General features: G+C 37.2%; 1 protein-coding gene across 4 annotated transcripts in view; it reads left to right on the top strand.

The window, feature by feature from the left end:
• USP47 (ubiquitin specific peptidase 47) overlaps positions 1 to 22,225 on the top strand; it is an 83,231-nt gene that overhangs the window by 9,816 nt on the left and 51,190 nt on the right. For 2 of the 4 annotated variants that reach the window (XM_080913199.1, XM_080913200.1), the window contains exons 2-4: positions 13,054 to 13,113; positions 19,008 to 19,211; positions 20,734 to 20,847. In XM_080913199.1, coding sequence (XP_080769325.1) covers positions 13,054 to 13,113; positions 19,008 to 19,211; positions 20,734 to 20,847 — 378 coding nt within the window. The remainder of the gene's footprint in view (positions 1 to 13,053; positions 13,114 to 19,007; positions 19,212 to 20,733; positions 20,848 to 22,225) is intronic. The other 2 variants (XM_080913201.1, XM_080913202.1) reach the window with 1 other exon arrangement.

Genomic DNA, 22,225 nt, shown 5'->3' with positions numbered 1-22,225 from the left:
CTCTCTGATCTCCAGCAAGCAGAGAGAGCTAGCTGGGAATGGTGTGGGTTTTGAAACCTCAAAGTTCATTTCCAGTGACATACTTCCAACAAGACTACACCTCCTAATCTTTCCTAAACAATTCTACCAACTAGAGACTAGGTATTCAAATACATGGCCCCATTGGAGCCATTCTCATTTAAACAACCACCTAGATTGCTCACTTGTATGGATTTGGTGTGGAATGTTGTTGCTAATAATGGTCCATGTTGAGAACTTTATATTGATGTTCTGATCTTCTCTAACTCTGTGGTAGACTCACTGACATGAACAGAAGACACTGTCTCTATCAGTAATGTTGCTCATTATGTTTTAGCTGATTGCTGTAAGACCTATAGCTTTCAGTTGGAGAACTGTGCTTTCACCATTACATGTAGTGTTTATTACAGAGAAAAAATTAAACTGAGGCTGCTAAGTGATGTAACTAAAGATGGCTGTATGATTATAAATAAGAAAAGATTTTAAGAGCTTTTAGGAAAAATATTTTTAAAAACAATGAATCTGAAACCTTTGGTAAAATGATAGGCTTACCTTTAGGGAAACCATCAGTCCCCAGCATCCATTGCTAAAACAATATATACCTGACATAAACAGAAGGAAGAAACATTTATTTTGGCTTATGGTTGTCGTGGTTGTCAGTCCCCATTGACCTGTGGTTGAGGAAGTGAGGAACAGAACCATTAACCTCTTTACAGTGGAGAAGCAGAGATAGTTGTGGCCCCTTTGGGGGTTGAATAATCCTTTCACATGAAGAACTATATTAGAGGGTCACAGCATTAGGAAGGTTGAGAACCACTATTCTATTGTGTGTCTCTAAGATGGCATGCTGGGACACAGTTACAATTTCAGAACTTGGGAGGTAGTAGTGTCAGGATCAGAGGTTCATGGTCATCCTTGGTTACATAGAGAGTTTCAGGACATCCTGGGCTATATGAGAGACCATGTCTCAAAACAAAACAAAAAGGTCTCCAGTCTTCTGATAAGCCCTGGTTTCTTATACTTGCCAGTCAGTACTAAAAGTCTGTCCATGAATGAGCCCATAGAGCCCTCATGTCAGTCACCTGACCAGTGCTTCCTTGGGGACCAAACCTTTCTCTTGAGCCTTGGGGGCAAAGTTCAGAGCCAGAAATGTAACAGTTTTGTTCATAACTATTAAAACTATTTTTCTATATAAAATAGTTTATAACTATTAAAAACGTTTGGCATAAGTAAAACATTAAAGTTTGACCTAGAAATTTGTTTCAAGTGATACTTACTTAATTATACATATACTTTTTCTCAATGAACTTTTTTTTGTTGTTGCTTTTGATTTTGAAGCATTCATTCAGTTCAGATACAGAGCTTAATACCCATCCAGAATGCAGAGTTGGAAAGATAAGAAATGGCCTCATTCTAAATGCCAGTCTAGCCTAAAGGAGAGAATGATGTGATCAGACAAATGTGCACTCCAGAGATACTGTGGGGCTATAAAAGGGGGAGCAGACAGCTTTCCTGGGGGAATTCTCTGAGAATATAACATTTGAGCTGAACCTCAGAGGATGGTGAGTATACAAAGACAGAGCAGAGCTTTCAGTTATAGGGAGCAACATTTAAAACAGAAGAGGATGTAATACATTGTAGGAAGTGGCAGACAATTGCACTGTGGTCAAGGCTTGAGCCAAATGAGTGTAGGTGCCTAGTTCTGGCAGGCTGAGTCCAAAAGTCCCAGAGGCTTTGTTTATCTAGACAGATTTTACATTACATTTATTGTACAGACATCAAGATCTAGGAATGTAAGTTTGTTTTCTAGAACTTCACAGGATGCCTTAATTTTTATATAACTTTGTTGCTGAAACTTGCTTATGGAAATAGTTTTTACCCAAATATTTTATATTCTTTAACTTGTTAAATTTACATATAAGTGAAAATGTGAGGAACTATATTTTACCTGCTTCTTTTTCATTTTGAAATAAGATAATTAGATACTTATTTGTTTCTTGGTGAAATGTTTTTCACAATAGTGTATTTTCTACATGTGAGTTATGTGGCAGAATGTCCTTTCACATAGTTACTTTATTGATATAGATGATACACAACATCTTGAGTAGGCTCATCAGGTATGTCTCTTTTGTCTTTAGAAAATTCCACCAGTTGCTGTCTGGTGGTGGGTGTGTGTCCAGATCTGTTCGTGAAATCCTCAGCAGCTTCTCACCTGTTGCTGTAAGGAAGTTTACAAGTGAGAAAAGTTAGTGTTCTAAAAATAGCTTGTGATTTTCACTGAGAGCCACACACAAACCAAGGTGGTTGGTTTTTCCTTAACGACGCATGCTCGTGAATGCTGTGCAGTCGTTGTTTCCTGAGTGTTCTTCAGTTTCTTGGTGAACCTTGAGAGTAATAAAGAGATCTAGTATATAAGATGCTCAGGGCTGGAGAGGTGGGTCAGGAATTGGTTGAAGTTAGTCCTTGGTTCTTGCTCCCAGAAATAAAACTTAGACTCAAAGTGGCCATATAGCTAGGCTCTTCTTTAACTTAAATGTCCTATTTATTCTACCACATGGCTGGTTACCCATGCTCAGGTTCCATGCATCTCACTAGTCAAGTCTTCCCAGTGAATCTCCCACCTGGCTCTATCCCTGAATTCTTTCTCCTTCTAGATATCCCACCTCTATTTCCTGCCTAAGCCATGGGCTTTTTAACTGACAGGTGATGCATCCATACAACATAAAAGATATTCTCTCTATAGGAATTAGGAGCAGGTACTGCTGTTTTAGAGGTCTGGAGTTCTGTTCTCAACACCCATGTAGGCCTTCAGCTTCTAATACCTTCAGCTCCAAGAGATGTGGCACCCTAATATAGAGTACTCCCTACTAACTCTAATGTGTACTTCTTTCTGGACTAGAAAGTGATTTTAGTGGGGCAACAGCAGAATGATTACTGGACATGCCCCCAGGAATGTTTTTAATTGGAGATGAATGAACTGTTCCCAAGGATATCTCAATGCTCTGAGTGAAGTTAAGACTTTACAGTTTAAGGGAACTTTGATTACAGCTCCAGTTACAGGTTGTATTAAGTCAAGTTTTTGTATGACTTTTCTAAAATGCAATGCATTGCTTTAGTGAATACTAATCAGCTACCTATAATTTTATGTAAAACCCGTCGTGTTTTATTAACATAAAATGTTTAATGTTTTAATTTTGGGTTTATACCATATGGTGTAATTTTTTGCACATTTGTAGTAGCTTGTGGTAATGAAAAGGAATTGGTGAAAAATTAGATACTTATTACCACCTCTCTAATGCAAAAGACATACTAGTTTTGGCATTTTAAATTCATATGCCTTGAAATATTTGCCAGTGTTTTGTTTACCAGTAATATAATACAGATATAATTTAAGAGTTGTAAAAAAAAAATAGACAGGACACGCACATTTCTGCAAGTACAGTCTGATTTTAATACTGTAAGGAGGGCAGTAGTTGGCTGTCACAGCCTTTCTTGTTCTAGGTTAAAAAAAGGTATCTGAGGTGTATTTTATGCAGAGTAAAATCTATTCTGTGAAGACACAGAGCTTTATGTAGTTGTACAACCACCACCAAGTCAAATATAGAATGGTCCTGCCTCCTTACAAAAGTTCTCTCCTATTTTAGCCTCCTGTCTGGCCAGACCCTAGGGAGCTGCTGCCAGTCTGTTTTGCTGTTTTCTTATGTATCATTTTGGTGGGACCACACACTGTGTGAAGCTTTGGAGGTTGGTCTGTTTTTGCTTGTATTGGCGGTCTCGTTGTTGTTATTCCTGCTAATTGCTACAATTTGTTTACATATTTACCAGCTAATGGACATTTGGTTTTTCTCTGGATTATTGGAGCTATTTTTTTTTTTAGACAGGGTCTTGTGTTGTACCTTTCTCTGACCAGGAACTTAGTATGTAGACCAGGCTGGCCTTGAATGCACAAAGATCAGTTTACCTTTGCCTCCCAAATGCTGGGATAACAGGTGTATGCCACCATGCCAGGCTGTTGCTATAGTTTTGATGATTCTGAATAAAACATCCACATTGTGATCTAGGGGGTGAGGAAATGAGGTTGACTAGGACATACTCTTTGTATGGAAAGTATCTGTTTAACTTTGTAAGAAACTGCCAAACCCACCATGTTGCTTTGTAGTCAGGGAGTTGTGAGAGCCCAGATGTTGAGCATGCTTGTTGCTAGTTGGCAGTATCAGGGCCTTGTTTGCTGCTTATTTTGTTAAGTCTATATTTTAGCTTTTAGTGTAAAGTAATGTCTCTGTGATCTTGACTGTCTTAGTCAGGGTTTCTGTTCCTGCACAAACATCATGACCAAGAAGCAAGTTGGGGAGGAAAGGGTTTATTCTATTCAGCTTACACTTCCATATCGATGTTCATCACCAAAGGAAGTCAGGACTGGAACTCAAGCAGGTCAGGAAGCAGAAACTGATGCAGAGGCCATGGAGGGATGTCGCTTACTGGCTTGTTTCCCCTGGCTTACTCAGCCTGCTTTCTTCTAGAACCCAGGTCTACCAGCCCAGGGATGGCACCACCCACAATGGACTGGGCCCTCCCCCCTTGATCACTAGTTGAGAAAATGCCTTCCAGCTGGATCTCATGGAGGCATTTCCTCAACTGGGGCTCCTTTCTCTGTGATAACTCCAGCTTGTGTCAAGTTGACACAAAACCAGCCAGTGCATTGACTTTATCTCTGATGACTAATGGCACAGTGCATTTGGTTTCCTAGTAAACCCAATCCTGCATACGTAATGCAAGTATTGTGCTGGATTACACTAGGAACAGGTAGTAATCAAAGACTGTCCACTCTTAGTCTACAGTTAGTTGTGACCATTTGATGGCACTAGTATAATTTTACTAGTCTTTTTGAGAAAGGAGTTTACATAGTGCCTAGCTTGGTGAGAAGGATAATGGCTACAGAATCAGAAGGGGGGTGGGGGGGAACAGTAGTTTCACATCACCAGTCTGGGTCCTTTCTGTTTGTTTTGTCCTGGAACTTGCTATATTATATTAACCTTGCTTGTCTGGAACTCAGAGATTCTCCTGCCTCTGCCTCCCAAGTGCAGGGATTAAAGGCATGTGCCACTACTCCCTGCTGGGTCTTTTCTTCATTTTCAACTTTCATTAGGAATGTGATGGTATAAGCTAATAAAAGTTCTCTCTAACTCAGTTACATATATCTATACAAAATGGTTTTTTTTAGTTATTAGTTATTAGCCTTTGTGAAATGGTCATATGAATGAAAACAAGACCTTTTCAGATTCTCAATATGATAAAACTTCTCCGTTCTCCTCACAGATAATCTTTTGCATTTTGGGATAGTATAAGTTCTGTTATAGTCAAGGACTAGGTATTTCTTAAATCTGTCCTGAGGAGGATAACTGGTATTTCTATAATGATACCTGACTCTAATGGCATTAGGATGCTCTATTAGAATCTATGTGGCTGTCAGAAGGTTCATTTGTAATACTGAGCCAGAGTGAGGTAGAGTTGTGTAGAGATTACCCAGCCAAAAGTGGTAATTTTGCTAAGGACTCTAGCCAGGTGGCCTGATTTAAGTACTATGTTTTTAAAGCTCATAAAGACCAGTCCATAGGAGTGGACAGCTTTTAATTTTGAGAACTTTAACATTTCTGAAATGGAACATCTTTATACTCAGAGCATTGTTAAGACTCTTGTATTAAGATTATCCATGATTTTTAAAGTAAAATATTTGATGGGCTAGGGTTTTAGCTTAAAGTACTTTCCTTACATGCACCAATGCCTGAGTTCAGTCTCCATCAGCACAAAATAAATAAGTATAAATAATAATAGATTGTTGCAGTATAGTGCTAAATTCTGTACCCAAAGGTCTAGTTGCCTACAAATGAATTCTCACTTTTACCAGCTTTTGTTGTGCAAACCTTGTTCCTTATTAAAAACTGTTGGTTAAATAAAAAATGGTTCTGACAATTACTGGGGAGTTACCCCTAATGTAATTTTCTAACTGCTATCCCAGCTGTGTACCCAAAATACTTGGTGTTTCTCCTGGCTATGTGCTTATTATGGTCCATCTCCTGTCATGACAGCTTCTTCCTCCCACCCTCCCTCCTTACCCACTTCTACCCCTACCCAGGTAACTCAAAACCTGCCCACCTCTACTCCTCTCAGTAAATGGCCATAGACATTTTATTTAGCCAATAGTTTTGAATTAAGGAACAAGGTTTACACAACAAAAGCTAGTAAGTTGGCAACTAGACCTTTGGGCACAGAATTTAGCATTACAATATATAACTGCAGAAAAACCTCCACGGTAGGTCAAGCTTTAGAATATTGAAATATTGCAAACTTGTGAACGGGTCAGTTGTATCACAAGCTGCGTCATTGCTTATCAACAACAGCAATCTAAGCAGAAATCAGAAGCACAAATAACAGGAAAGACTTACTGTTTCACTTTTTGAAAATAATGTTAGTTGCAAAGTTTGATACTTGTTAGTGTATTTTTAGCATGACTAACACAGGAATTATCAGCAGGCAGCAATGGGAAGACCACTAGCAGAGTTGTGATTCTATAAGAAAGTGGTGAGAGCAAGCCAGTAAGCAGGACTCCTTCAAAGCATGTTTGAGTTCTGTCCTGGCTTCCTTCGATGCTGAGCAGTGATGTGTACACATGTCAAATCAGCTCTTTTCTCCCGGTTTGTTTAGGTCGTGGTGCTTTATCACAGCCATAGAAACCCTAAGTCACTAATCTTTAAAGTTTAAATTGAATAATTCGTTGCAGCAACTGACAGCAACATAGAGCAAAAACATTTTTGAAAACTATTTTCAAAGGCAATGGAATGTAGTTGCTTGAGGGATGCATACACTAGTATAGAGAACAGGCATAAAGATATTACAAGCATATTTTATCCAATTCAGCCTGTATTTTATTACTTGAATGTTTTTATGTTATGTAATTTGGAAGTAAATGCCATATATTGATATAATTATATGTTTATTAGTTTAAATTCAGAAAATCTGTACAATAGTACATTGAACAATAAAGTAATAAAAGTTCATTTGTCACACTCTACCCATAACTTCTATATACTTTGAATATGCTTTAGAATACACACAAAGTAGATTTTATTTGTCTTTAAAGAATATTTTATATATGAAGAAAGAAAATTTAAGCAGGAGAATAGTTATCATTAAAATAGTAAAAACTTTTATTAAGCTACTTTTTTTTAAACTTTTTTTTTGTTTGAGACAGGGTTTTTCTCTATAACCCTGGCTGTCCTGGAACTGTAGACCAAGCCGGTCTAGAATTCAAAAATCTTCCTGCCTCTAACTCCTGAGTGCTGCAATTAAATTTTTCAACATCTGGCTGTTGAAAATTATTTTTTTAAAGGTTTCTCAAAGAATACTAACAAGGCCAATGATTGTTGCTCTATAATTTTTACTGCTGATTATCAGTACCTGAATATAATTTTGGTGTGGCACATGTTTGCTTATAATTTCAGAATAGGTTACTACTTGTTTGTTTCCCATTCTGTATCATAAATAAATGTTCAACTAAGTGAATCATTTACTTAAGTTTGAATTATCCAGAACTGACCAATGAGAACAGCCTTTCATGGGACTCATGTTCTCTTGATATATTTTGAGTACTTCTTTAAGATTTAGGTTTTGGGTTTGTTTTTGTTGGTTTTTTTGTTGTTGTTGTTTTTTGTTTGTTTTGTTTTTGTACTTTATCAGAAATTTCTACTAAGACTTTAGGACCCTATTTTTGTTGTGGAAAATGGTACCTAGAAACTAAAACCATAAACGCTGGACGTATCTGTTGTTAGAAACATGTCATTGCTTCTAAGTCCTCAGGGTAATCAGCTAAATAAATATATGCAGGGAGCATTTGTAAGAGTGAAATCTGTGTCTTATATCCCAGAGATTCCATAATTAACAGATTGTTACATTTTTTACATCATTTAAAAGATTTCTTTATATGTATGTATATGGGCATACAAATGCCATAGTTGGATGTGGACATCAGAGGACAGCTTATGTTCTGCCTATATTAGGTGGATTCCAGGGATCAAACTCGGTTATTAGTTAGACTTGGCAGTGAGCACCTTTCTCACTAAGCTATCTCAGTGGTGAGTACTTAGGCTTCTTCCACTTTCAAGTGTTTGTTAATTCAATTGTAAACATGAATGTACAAGTTGGTTAGCTCTTTTCAGTTTTTGTTATTGTTGCTATACCTAGAGTTAGAATTTCCAGTCCTGTAGATGAGTTTGTTGTTTATGGTACGTTTGTGGCTGTTACATAAACTAACCTATTGTATGGTAGATGTGTCTCACAGGGTAGTGCTTCTTCCGGCCTCTCAGCTCCTTCAGTCTTCAGACTTGACTGTGACAGCACAAGTGGAGTTTCAGGATCAGGCCCTGCCAGGCACTGTTTTTGTGTGAGAAGCATAGTAGCCCATCCCTTCATCTTGGTCCTGTCACAGGAGCAATTGGACTTGGAGTGCTAGTTAATTCCAGTTTTCTTGCCGTTTTTCAATGGGTGACATCACAGTGGGTCTTGGATTTACTGATGACCTGACCTTCTTGGTGCACTTAAACAAATCACCATGACATAGGCTGAGCCCAGAGGATCTGTAGACAGTTTTTACCAACTAGAGGATAATACATTTTTAGAAAGTTTTGTTGTAACTTTTAGCTGTTGGTCAAGTGCCTTGTTACTACTGTTGGGTGGTGATTAAGTTCAGGTCCACTTCCCTTGCCAATTCCTGCCTAGACTAGAAAGACAAGCATACTTGTTTCTTCCCACATGACTTCTGTTGATAGAGAAGTGAAGAGGGTAGTACTCCATTCTGCCACAATGGCTTCCTGAAGGACGCTTCCCTGATTAGGGACGGGTGGACTCTTTGTTATAGCCAAGTGAGTGTCTCCCTTCGCAGTTGTTGATGGGGGTGGGGTCAGTTTTGTTCTTTGGTGATTGGTTGTGGTGGTGTGGTCAGGAAGTTTCCTGTTTAGTGAGACTGCTCCTTTCCAGGGCTGTTCTCAAGAGTTTTTTAGGCTTTACACTCACTCACACAAGATGCCTGCCTTCTTCCCTTCCACTCTTTCTCCTCCTGCTCCCCCCCCCCCCTTTGGTTTATGTAAAATTTTACTGGTCTGATTTTAAAGTATCAAATATTTTAAAGATTGGAGTATTGTGTGTGGCTTGAACTGTTACAATATTTAGCCACTATTTAAGTAAATGCTGTTTTATCTTTAAGAGGCTTCTCTTCCTTCTGAGCACTTTCTTGTAATGGATTAAAATATATCTATAAATCTTAGAAACTGGAGCTTATCAAAAACCTCCATTAGGGTGTCCTTGGTTCCTTCCTGCATTTTCTCACATATAAACTCTAAATTGCTTATATTCTGTATGTTGATGTTTGTTAATATTACATGACATATATTTCCTGTAAGCATATTGGTCTTTCTGTTTGTTCACACTAAAAATACATATTCCTACACATTTTGCTAGACAATTTTTATGGGTTCTGATGCCAAGGCAAATTGCTTTTGCTCCCTTATCCTGGATAACTATTTTTGTCTTATAACTGGGATTATTATGAGGACTAATGAGAGGAGAAATATAATGAGAAAAAATAAAATAGTTACTTTAATTTTTTTACATTATATATAGTTAAATTTGCTAAGTTTTCTTAAGATTTAAATTATAAAAATAAATACACATACAGTGTGTACAGACAATCTCTTATGAACTGTATAAAAGTATCACCTGTCAATAAAGAGCTGAATAGCCTATATCAGGGGAGGAGAGAATTAGGCAGAAATTTCAGGGAGAGGAACTCTAGGAAAGAGTCAGGCAAGAGAAGAAGTTGGACATGTGAAACCAACCACATGGAGACATAAACCAGTATAAACGGATTAATACACGTTAAGGGCTAGTTGAGGAGCAATCCTAAACTAATGCCATTAAGCATTGTAAATAAAAATAAGCCTTTGTGTCCTTATTTTCGAGCTGGGCAGGCTGAGAAAAGCCCAAAGGGTTATAACAGTACCAAAAAAGCATAACTCGGTTCATATTTTAATGGTATCTACTCTTAGTTTATCCACTAGATTGAATTTGGAATGTTTGCAGTTCTTGTGCTATTTTAAGCAATGGGAATTGCATAGTTTTCCGTGTCTGCTATAACTCAGAGCCAGGTGAATGGATGGATCCATAGACAGACAACAGTGGAGCATATGGATATTTTTAATGGTGAAAGTGATAGGTTGTAGGATAAGCATTTTTGGGTTTATAGGTAATGTTAATGTCAAACTTTCCTGAAGTTTACATTTACACTAAGAATGAGAAATATTAGTTTTTCAAGTGTCTTTTTGCTGACCAATAATTTTATACATGTCAGCATTTCTTTGTGAGCTCTCCTGTTTTCTGCTGAGTTCTTGTTGGTTATGGCTCAGGTAGGGTAGCACACTTTTTGGTTGGCTTTACTGTAAATATTTTTTCCCAACTCTTTTTGCCCTTTCTGTTTTGTTAACTCTACATGTCTTCAATTTTAATTCTTTTTCGCTTTATTTTTGTGCATTTTTTGTAAACTTAACAATTTAAAGGTATTTTGTAAAATTTCTTAAAGAATTTAGGACTTCAACATTGCTAGTTAGATCTTTAATATACCTGAAATGGGTTTGTTTTCATATAGGACATAAGATATGCTTTAAGTCTTTATGTATTTTTCCCCTCAATAATGGCTACTTATCCTTGAACCATTCACTAAACAAGTTTATTTAATTTTCTTTTTTTAAAACAGTGTCTTTTTTTTTTTTGCGGGTGCAATGGAACTTTATTGATGGTATTCAAGGGAGTAAGTAGGGAGGGCTCCCTAGGCCCCTCCTGTTTATTATGAAGACAAGTGTTTTATGTTTCCCTGTTTGACCTGAAATTCTGTGTAAGCCAGATAGCTTAGAACTCACAAAGATCAACCTGCCCCAGCTTCCCTGGGTGCTGCAATTAAAGACACAATCATACTTTGCTTAAAAATTTATCTTTCATCTAGCCAAATTCCCAGACATACCTGGTTCTATAGTTTTATAGTTAGAGTCTATAGTTTTAGCTCTTATGTTTAGATCTTCCATCTATTGAGTTCATTTAAAATATAACACATTTTTTGAGACAGGGTGGTCTTATATAGTCCAGGCTGCCCTGGAACTCATTATGTAAATTAGACTGGATTTGAACTTGGTGCCATGTGCTACTGTTGTTCATAGTTTTTTTTTTTTTTTTTTATTCCATTCCCTATAAAGAACTTTCTGACCAAGATTAAGCAATGAGTGCCAATTTTAGTGGGCTATATAATTTTTTAGTTAAATTTTGGGGCTGGGGGAGTCCTGTGTATTTTGTCTTGCTTCAAAGTAGAGGATTTTTGGAGATAAAGACAATAGGGGAAGTAGTAACTGCTGATCAGATAGCTACAGGAACTGTGGAGACAGTAGGAAAGGAGATGAGGGGTAGCAGGAAGATTATAATTTTAAAAGGGGGAGAGATTAGTTGATCTGATTATCTTCAGCTGTGTAACTACTTGTCCCCACTACTTGTCCCTCACAGAGTAACAGCTCAGGCAAGACAGGCAGCAGTAACTTATTTTTCTGCTGTGGCATCAACCCGGCAAGGCTAGGGCTAGACGCATCTGAAAGAGTCCTCAGACTGTGATGTCAATGCTGGTTGTCAGCTGGGATCTCACTGAGGCTAGGAATAGCATGTCTACACATGGCCTTTTCATTTGGTTACTTAGTGTCCTTCCAACCTACAAGCTGCACTATAAAGGCTTGTATCTAAGCAAGCCAGGAACCTAATGGCCTTTCCAACCCAACCTTGCAAGTCAAGTTGTGTAGCATAGAAATCACTGATACCTACCCATATGCAAAGGGTGTGGCATTAGCTAAGAGTTATACCAAAGGATTAGTGCACATGTTTTGAAACTGCCACAGTGAAACTTGGGCCAAAGAGGTAAGGCTATCAAGGGAAAAGCCATCTGGGTACCATGGACAGAAATGCTAAGACTCAAGAGTGGTGCGTATCAGAGTGCTCAGGTTTGTTAGTGGCCTGCTTTCCACTGTATGATGAAGGGCTGAGAACTTTGTTCACTGTTCCATTCTAGGCCACTAATGCAGCTTTAACACCTGGCTGCAGGTCAGCATTACTTTGTGAAAGATAGAGCCAACATTCTGATCTAAACTGAGGTTTTCAAACTGACTGTTCTGGCACAAGAAAGTGAGTGTTAAAAGATAAGAAGCATGATTCAAATTGTGCCCAACAGAATGATCCCTTTGGTTAGAAGCTAAGTCACTGTAGAATAGAAAAGGTTTGGTAAAACCTATATTAAATTTGCTAGTGATTGTTATTTTAGAATTGCCTTTTTAAAAGTCTTGTAGTTCGGCTGCTCTTGAACTCATGATGTAGCTGAGGATACCATGAACTTCTGATCCTCCTGCTACATACCTAGCCCTGAAGTCACTGTTTGAAAAGTGATTACTACTATTAGAATTATAATTCTACTGTAAAGGCAAAATGACCTTTAATTCAGTGTGTCCTCTATATTAAGCAAAGGAGGGAAGAAGAGATAAATGTGTGTAGAAGAAGCATGGATATTGTAGACTCAGGGTTTCAAGAAATTGCTTCTTGATAACTTATGGTAACTTAGTTTTTCTTGCATACAAATTATGTGTCTGCTTTCATAGTTGTTAAAAAAAAGTAAGACCTATAATAAGCTTATCTCAATGGTGCCTTTTGTTAAAATGTGCCAGTTGGAGTCATCACTGTACCATAGGTTTTCAGTATATATATATATATATATATATACATATATATATACATATACACAAGACTGATACCCAGCATTAAAATTGCAGTATAAATTATGAATGAAATTCTAGATGGTCTATAATATTGTAATTATATGTGTCTTATAGCAAAATGTCTTTTGCTTTTATTTTACTTGTGCTTTTATTTTATGCAAATAATTCATTTTGTTTTTATATGCTATAGGATGTGTTTTGGAGATGCAGACAAAATATCTTTGATGAAATGAAGAAGAAATTTTTACAGGTAGCTTGCTGGTGTCACTGCTTCAGTGCGATAGTCAGCAGAGCTAGTAACAGCATGCTTCTGTTTTGTTCAGTAGTAAAGCATGTCTTAAGTTTTCTGCTTGTCTGGCTATTTACTCTTAAGCAGTTTTAATAGCATACAAGTCATCTTAAATGAATTTTACATCTGTACAGTCCTGTGTATTTAACAAGTGAATAGGAGAAAGGGCGAAAAGAAAATGGTAGAGCCCTTAGTTTTGCATTTGGATGTAGTATTTGCCTGTTGTTACAGATATATTTATTTTCTGCACTATTAATTCTACTAGGGATTAAATAAATTACTTATAAAGTTACTGCTTAGAAATTTTTGATATGATTTATTTATTCAGTTATTTATTTATGGCGGGTGCTTGCTACTCCTGCATGTGAAGGTTAAAGGACAGTTTGTTACAGGAGTCCATCCTCTGTGAAGGTCAAAGGACAGCTTGTTAGAGGAGTCCATTCTCTGCTTCCATCATTAAGGCTCCAGGAATTAAGTTCAGGTCTTAAGCTTGACAGCAAATGTCTACATACTGAGCCATCTCACCAGCCCTTGTATCTAGAAATCTTATTGAAGGATTAAATACAAGTGCTAGCTCCTTGGTCCCCTGTGGTCCTAATAAGCCCAAACTTTCCTGTGTACTGCACTCTAACCAGTAATTCATACCTCTCTCTCTCCTTCATCCCTCCACATCTGCTTTTCCCCTGCAGTTTCTTTATGTTTCCATATGTCCCAAGTGTTGTAGGTGACCACTTAGAAATCAGATAACTTGAGTAGGTTAGAGCTTTGAATAGAGTATAAAGAGAATCATAAAATAATTTTTAATGTAAATCAGGGTCATTAGTCAGCAGGCCAAGAATTATTACTTAAATTGAATAATCTAAACAAGGCCAAGAAATTATATATACGCTATACAAATTTCAGTTAGCAAATATATTTATACTCAGTAATTATCTGTAGCAGTGTAGTATTTATGAACAGTGACTAGCCACAGCAAAGACCCAAGACTGGCTATCTTACTTATGGCAGCTTTTGCCCAGAAGCAGAGAAACGGACTGTGCATGTATATAAGTTTGTCCCATATTCACTCAGTTTTAAGGTCGTTGAAGGAAAAATTCTGGAGAGAAAATAGATGGACAGTTGAGTGTGGAAATAAAGAAGAGCCTTCAGTGTTTTAGTTCTTTAACTTTTTTCTCTCAGAAAAATCAAATGTTGATAGCTTTGAGTCTTGTTATTTTCTATGTCTAATGACATTGAACATATGCCATCAATTATATATCATTGTATTTTTAAATACAAAACATCTAAGAACTGTTTTGTTGTCTGGGTTTTGAGGTATTGGGGATTGAGTGTAGAGCTTCACACCTCACACATGCTAGGCAAACTCAGTACTAAACTATGTCCCTAGTCTCTTTTTAGTTTCTTTATTCTGAGTGTGCCTCACTAAGTTGTCTGACAGGTCTTGAACTTAGAATCTTCCTGCCTCAGCCTCTTGAGTTGCTAGAATCACAGAACTGTAAACCCTAGCTAAGCTTAATCATCGTCATTGTTACAAAAGTCACAATGTTGACAGCAGTAACCTCAAAGTTTGACTGTTAAGAATGTTTAAAAAAGAGATGATTTGAGAGCAGCATACATTCAGGGTATATTTAGGATTTTCTTTGCCAGATACTTCTGAATTCTAATAGCAGAGTTGCCTCTAGAAGAAAACACTATTACTTTGTGATTATCCTAATGTAGTTACTTTCCCATCAAGGTTCTATTAGTGATTTTTACTTTTTGAAAGTTTCTTTCCACTGTGCTTGGAAATCAGCTGCTTGTGCAGTGAGTTTAGACACAGGCAGCCGGCTTCTACATCTAGTGCTTAGGATGACTGTGTGTGTGTGTGTGTGTGTGTGTGTGTGTGTGTGTGTGTGTGTGTGTGTGTGTGTGTGTGTAAAATAACTTTGTATTTGTTCTTGGTTAGGTTTTCTATGTAGGGAACTTTGCTCTTCTATTACCTTATTCTAAGTTCATTTGTCTTCCTAAATGGAACCTCTTGTAGGCTTTTAAAACTTTGTAGCTTTCTCCCATCTTGAGTTCTTAGAACTCTTTGGACTAAACATTTGCTCCCTACCTAAAGCATGATCTGTGCTCAGGTGTCCCCCACTACACCCAGCAATCATTCTGTAGTAGTTTGCATGTGCCTAACTGTATCTTGCCAAGTTTTTGTTACCTGCTTTTAATAGCAGCCTACCATAACATTTAGTGGCTTAAAAGAACAATTAATTTACTTACTCGGGATTGTGTGGGATGAAGTTTGAGCAAGGACTCAGCTGTTGAACTCTGTTCCTTGAGGTGTCATGTCTTGGCTCCATTTACCTGGTGCTTGGCTTTGAATGGAAAGTCCAAGAATGCTATTCTCATGTGTCACACTTCCACCTCAGTGCTTCCACTCAACGGCCTCTTTTGCACATGTAGATTGCTAGGGCTTCCACATAGTGAGCTGATGCCGCTGTAATTGGATTGCTTACATGTGGGCTGCTTTATAAAGTGGGGGGGGGGGTTCCGGATGCATAGTGAAGGCTTCTGGTTTCTTAAGGCCCAGCTTTAAGTAGCACAGTGTCACATATTCTGGTGGTCCTAAACATGGCCACATAGCAAACTCAAATTCAAGAAAAGGGGGAGAAGAAAAAAGAATAGTAAAGAGTTTTAGCATTTTGGAATTCACCTGAAGGTAATGCTACCTCTTTCTATGGGCAAAAGTACCCATTCTGCAGTAGAGCCTCAAAGTATAGGTATCTACCCTAGTTGTCTCAAGTCTATGAGATGTATTTTTTAATTTAATGTTTTAAAAAGTATTAAGTTGATACTGTAGAGGGGTTTTGCTCTTGAAAAGCTGTTTATTATGAAATACAATGTCTTATTTATGATACCTTCGAATGGGGATTTTTTTTTTTTTTTAATTTTAACCAGTGTCCAAATTTGAGATGAGGAAAAGAAAAAATTTTACAGGGATTTTAAAGTTAGGTGAAATGTATGGTTGGTAGCCACATGTTAGATTTAAAAGACATTGTCTTTGTTTAAATTATACTAGAATTAAATTCAAGAGTAAGATATTGTAGGCATGGACATTTTAGAAAACAGAATGGGTATAAAGCTTAATCACATAGTTGTTCTCAAAAGTTTGTGAACTGGGGTGTAGTTCAGTAGTCTAGCACTTGCCTCGCTCGCGTGCCCAGTGCTCTGGCTCAGTCCTCAACACTGCCCCACTCCATCCCCCAAAAGATTCTGATCTAGGAATCAGTAACATAGAATAATAAAACATTATTAATCTATGCACTAATTGTATTTTCCAGCTTAAAATGATAAGTTAAAGCCTGCTAGAAAATGCATTGGGTAATGTATTTATAAATAAAGAATTGCAAAATAACATGTTTGCTTGATTCAGTTTCTATATCTGAGAAGCCTGTGTATGTGCATAGAAAAAAATTCTAAAAAGTTGTTCGACAAAATGTTACTAGGCTTCTTTTGAGATATAGAACTATAAGTTATTTATCTTTCTTTATATCTTTTTATATTTTATATATTTATTTTATTATTGACAAGGCCCAGCTATGGCTGGCACAAAACATTTTTTATAGCCTTAAACTCAAATCTGTCCATCCCTGCCTGTTGATTGCTGGGATTAAAGGTAGGCACCGCCATGCCCAACCTTTACTGTTTTGTAAAGGGCAGCATAGTTTTATATCTGTACAGAAAATAATTATTTTGATTAAAAGAAGTAAAAGGAACAGACAAAATTAAATTTTGTGTTTACTATAGCACAGTTGCTCTTCACATGGGGTCTATTACAGTAGCTTCTCTGTACATTCAGGTAGAAGGAGAAGAATCTAGAGTTTTTATACTTTACTCTTACACATGTTAAGGAATTTGGGAGCGCCGAGATGCATAGCCATGTGGTATTACCATAATACCATTGTTGGTATGCTATGCGACAGCATTTTCCATATCCATGTTCTTCTACAGTGTATTGGAATTATGGAAGCAGATATTTGCTGGGCATGGTAGAACATGCCTTTAAGACCAGCCTGGCCTAGGATGTTTCTAGATCCTGTCTCAAAATAAACAAACAAACAAACAAAAAAAAACCAACCAAACAAAAAGCCATAAACCAAGCTAAAAAAAAAAAAGTTTAGTGGTTGAAATTATTTTGAGTTCACTCTTACTACAGACCAGATTTTTTTAAAGGTCTGCTTTATGTTTATTAATTTTGGTTTCAAGTGTGTAATATTCTGTGTGTTAATGTCTACCTTAAATACAGAGTTGAAGGCTTTTCCTACTTTCCATGGATATGTTAATAATACCCTTTTGTTGCAGTTAATTTTTATAGAGAGGGTACTTTTCATTTTTATTTTTTGTTATTGTTAGTAATTAAAATTTTTGTCTGAAATGAAGTGCTAGCCAATCTGTTTTATAGAAATGTATTTCTATTAAAATCTAATAGGATTAACCTTAATTCACACAGTCCCTTATAAGTCCAAAATTGACATTGCAGAAACAAATTACAGTGATTTTACTATACTTTTCCTGACATAAACTTTATGGCTATCCTGTTTTCAGTATTAGTCACTGATAATAATTCTAATTTTAAATTGGATGGTAAGAACATAACAAACTGTTAAAATGGATCCTGTTAAAGACAAGGAATTCTTGGAAGTGGGACTATAACTAAGAGCTAGAGTATTGGCTAACACACAGAGACTCCAAATTCAGTTCCCAGTACCACACAGGGAGGAGAGGTGAGAAAGGGAGAGGAGATGATGGGACAAGGTGGGTAGAGCCTTTCCTGAGGATGCCAGCAACCCCTCAGGGAATGCATGAGGTGCATCACCAGCGCTGGTATTAGAAATACTGTTTAGGATTGAAGGAATATGAGATTGAGAGATTTAACCTTCTAAGGAAGGGAAGATGTTGCCATAATTTTGATAGACAGTACTCTGATTATAGCAGGAAAACAGAGCAACAAGGGACATCCAAGGAGACTAGATACTGTTTGGTGCCATGGCAGCTAAGAGGAGAGCTAGAAATAGAAGATGCTCAGCTTGGCTCGTGTTGAGGTCACCATTAGATGAGGAAGAGGGGAATTCCTTCCACTCAAGCATCTGGTGTGTTCAGATACAGGTGGCGTAACTGCTAATACCATGGGAAATGGAAAAGAAAAATCAGTATTTGTAAGAGCTTAAGAGGGCGGTATAGGGCATTTTTTTAATAAAGATAATTTTTAAAAATTTTTAGCTTGACAGACTTAAAAAAAAGAAGGAAAATTTATAATCCAGTTTCCAGGTTGATAGCTGAAAAGACTTGCTAACGATACATTATTAAAGATCAAACTTGTTAATTGAAAAAATTTTATATGTATGTTTTGCCAGCACGTGTATCTGTACACCACCAAAATGCCTGGTGCCTGTAGAGGCCAGAAGAGAGAGCATTGGATCTCCCAAGCTGAGTTAGAAGTGGCTGGGAATTTCTCAGCACGAACACTGAGAACTAGATTCAGGTCCTTTAGAAGAACAACATGCTCTCAACCTCTGAGTCATTGCTCTAGTCCCAAAGTTTGTCATTTTTAACTTAAAGTTTTCATGGCTTCTTGGCTTTATTGCTTTATAACCGTAAAAGGTAAAAGCAGATATCCACAGGAATGACTACTTCCCCTAAAGTGATCATGGTGCTTATGTTTGACATGATCTATTGCGATGTGTTTCAAGCAAAGTAAAACAGTATAGAGGAAATACTGTCTTATGGGTTCTTTACACCGATTATAAAATTCTATAGTTAATTATACTTGTGTTTTTTTTTTAAGAATAATTGAAAATAATACTTCTTTAAATTTTCAGATAGAAAATGCTGCTGAAGAACCTAGAGTCTTATGTATAATACAAGACACTACTAACTCAAAGACAGTGAATGAACGGATCACATTAAATTTACCAGCATCTACCCCTGTCAGAAAGCTCTTTGAAGATGTGGCCAACAAAGTAGGCTACATAAATGGAACCTTTGATTTGACATGGGGAAATGGAGTCAACACTGCTGATATGGTAAATCCTCAGACTTAAAGCATTTGCTTAAGCTGCTAATAATAATGATCTCATAGCTGTGATTACTACTGTTGTTAGTGTGATGAGATGAATCCCCTTGGACAATACAATCCCTTTATATGGTTATCAAAACTGTAGTCCCTAAGTACACACACAGTGACTGGTCCCTCTTGCCTGCCTTTGTTCTGGAGTCACCAGATGTTGTCTTAGAATTTGCATATATCGTGTCATCAGTTGTATTTATAAGAAGGTGACTCATACACATCAACTAAAGAAACATTTTCACTTTAATAAAAATTATGAATAAAAATCACTTATTTCCTTTTATTTGTGTAACTGTGCATTTGAACTCTCAAGTTCAAAGGTATTTCTAATATATACAGTCTCAGATATGTGAGGTTTTTATGTCTCAGTTTCTGTTGTAGTAACTGCTTGTTTCCTTTGTGAGGTTTCCACTTCATTTTTTGTGTTGTCTCATTTTTATATTGCAGCATCTCCTCAAAGGCTTAGTGATTCTTGTTTTACTCATAAGTTTTGTAGTCAAGAATCTCCATGGGGGCTGATTAAATTTGCAGTATTCAGTTTCCATTTTCATGTTGGAGGGATGGGGCATGCCGATGTCAGCTGTCTGACTGGGGTTGAGAGATAACCAGCATCTGGTTGCATGACTCTGCTCTGTAGGATCCAAAGAGAAAATAAATTGTTGTCCACTGCTTAGTCCAAGGAGGAAAAGGAGGGACTGGACTTACCAGAACGCCTTTTCTCATTTGTTTGCCTAAGTTCCCTGGCCTCAGCTCTGACCTTTGCCTAGTGTTTTCTACCACCTTAATCTCCAGAAGTCTCCTGTAGGCACTTTGAACTGTAGGTACTTTGAGCTCTAGGGTTTTTCTAGATTTGTTTTTTCATAAATCATAATTATTTTCTATCTTATTTTTTAATTTCTTGGAATTTTGGGTACTCTGTTTTCCTGTTTGCCAGATTTTAAAAAATGAAAAACAAAACCTTTTGACATTCTTAAAGATTGGAGGATTAGTCAATAGACACATAATTAGGGCTTGTAGGAATGAGCTACTATGCCTGCTTTGGTTTGGATATTCAGTATGTTGCTTATCTGGGAATTCTCAGATTCATGTGTCAAAACATTTTATAGTCTTTAGTTATATAAACTTTTTTAGTTTTTATGAAAACCTATTGCACTGCACACATTTTAGAAAAAGAAATCTATGTATATATACAAGCTGTATTGATTTTTGGTGTGCATTATGCTTAACATCAATCCCTTAGCCCTTTCTTTGTTTAGGGTTTTAGATGCTGGGGAATGTGAGCCTCTGGGATTCTCACAGCATACCTACTGTCAATTGAGCTTAGCAGTTCAGCTAATGATAGAGGGGTTCATTTAAAACTTGGCTGAAAAGAAATTTAGCCAAATCATTACTGAAATATTTGCATGTAAATATGTATGTGTTGGGTGTTTTATTACCACTTTTTTAAAAATACTCTCAACATTATTTTGTACCCATAGGCACCACTGGATCACACCAGTGACAAGTCTCTTCTTGATGCAAATTTTGAGCCAGGAAAGAAGAACTTTCTGCATTTGACAGATAAAGATGGTGAACAGCCTCAGATGTTGTTGGTAAGCTATTTAGAAAGACAGAATTGTTGTGCACTAGGAATGTAGTTTTCCAAAGGAAAGAGAGACATACAATTTTGTGATGATTGATAGTTGTATGTGATGGCATAGGTGCCTCAGGTCTCCACGGCACCGTTACTACATTTAGTTTGTTGCCTCCCTGGGACTACTGCTATACAAAGGATGAGGAGGCTCAGGTTAGAATACCATACAGACTTGTAGTTCCAAGGCTCTCCTCTGGCTCAGTATAAAACTATAGCTCTTTTGGGAGACCATTTCCATTCATAACTCTCCAGACACACCCCACCCCCATCTTTTTGGTTGACTAATATGTCAGTCAGGTACTTCCATTAATTTACTCACCACAGTTCAGACTTATTTGAACAGGCATTTCTGTCGAGCCCACTGATTGGAAGGGCATTTTTCCAGAGTTTTGACTTTTGAAGAGGTATGCAAATAGAAGTTACAAGCACTATACATTCAAGATGCTATTTCTTTTTAAACTATGGTGGCAGCTGAAGAGATGGCTTAGAGATTAAGAGCACTGGCTGCTCTTGTAGAGGATCTAGGTTCAATTCCCACCTAGCACCCACATGGGAGCGCCAAACTGTGATCCATTCCCAGAAGATTCAGTACCCTCTTTTGGCCTTTTCAGGTACAGCAAGCATATAGTACACAGACATATATGCAGGCAAACACTCATACACATAAAATTAAAAGATAAAATCTCAAAGCAAAACAACAAAACCACTATGGTAAGTAAATCTTGTTTGATGGCTATAAATTCCAGAGGATGTAGATGTGAAAAAAATTTAAAAACCTGGTCTGATTTGAGTAGGTGTTACAGACTGAAAAACTAAGGTCAGAGAATAATGGATTTTTTTCAGAGCCTTTCTCTTAACTACAATTTGCTTAGGATAAGTTGTTCTTTGTAATGGCCTTCAGTTAGAAATGTGTTGTGAATAGTGCTGTCCCTTTGAGCAGGAGAAGGTGATAAGCGATGTGTTCGTCCTGAAACAGCACTCTTGGGCACCCAGAAGCTCATCTTTTGTTTTGTGGTATCACAAGGTTTTGGTTAGTTTTTGGTGCCTCTGAAATCAGAATTAGCTCTTATAGCAGAGCTCCAGATTCCCAGTGTTGGAGTTGTGGCTTCAGTTGCTTAGTCACTGTTCTTGCTCCATCTCCACTGCTTATGCTGGTTTGTGCCCTTTAACCCTTTCCAGCGTATTACACATTAACAGGAAGTTTCTCATTAAACACTGAGCAGCTCTCCATTTCGTTCAGTAGCTCTTGAACATCCCTCAGCCTCCAGGCCTAAGCTATAAAAGTGATATAAAAGTGACTATGAAATGCTCACTCAGGACTTCATAGTGGTACATCT

Source organism: Micromys minutus (genome assembly GCF_963924665.1).
Source record: "Micromys minutus genome assembly, chromosome: 2".
Classification (NCBI taxonomy): domain Eukaryota; kingdom Metazoa; phylum Chordata; class Mammalia; order Rodentia; family Muridae; genus Micromys; species Micromys minutus.
The sequence above is the reverse complement of the archived record's forward strand: the minus strand, read 5'-3'. Positions and strand labels throughout refer to the sequence as shown.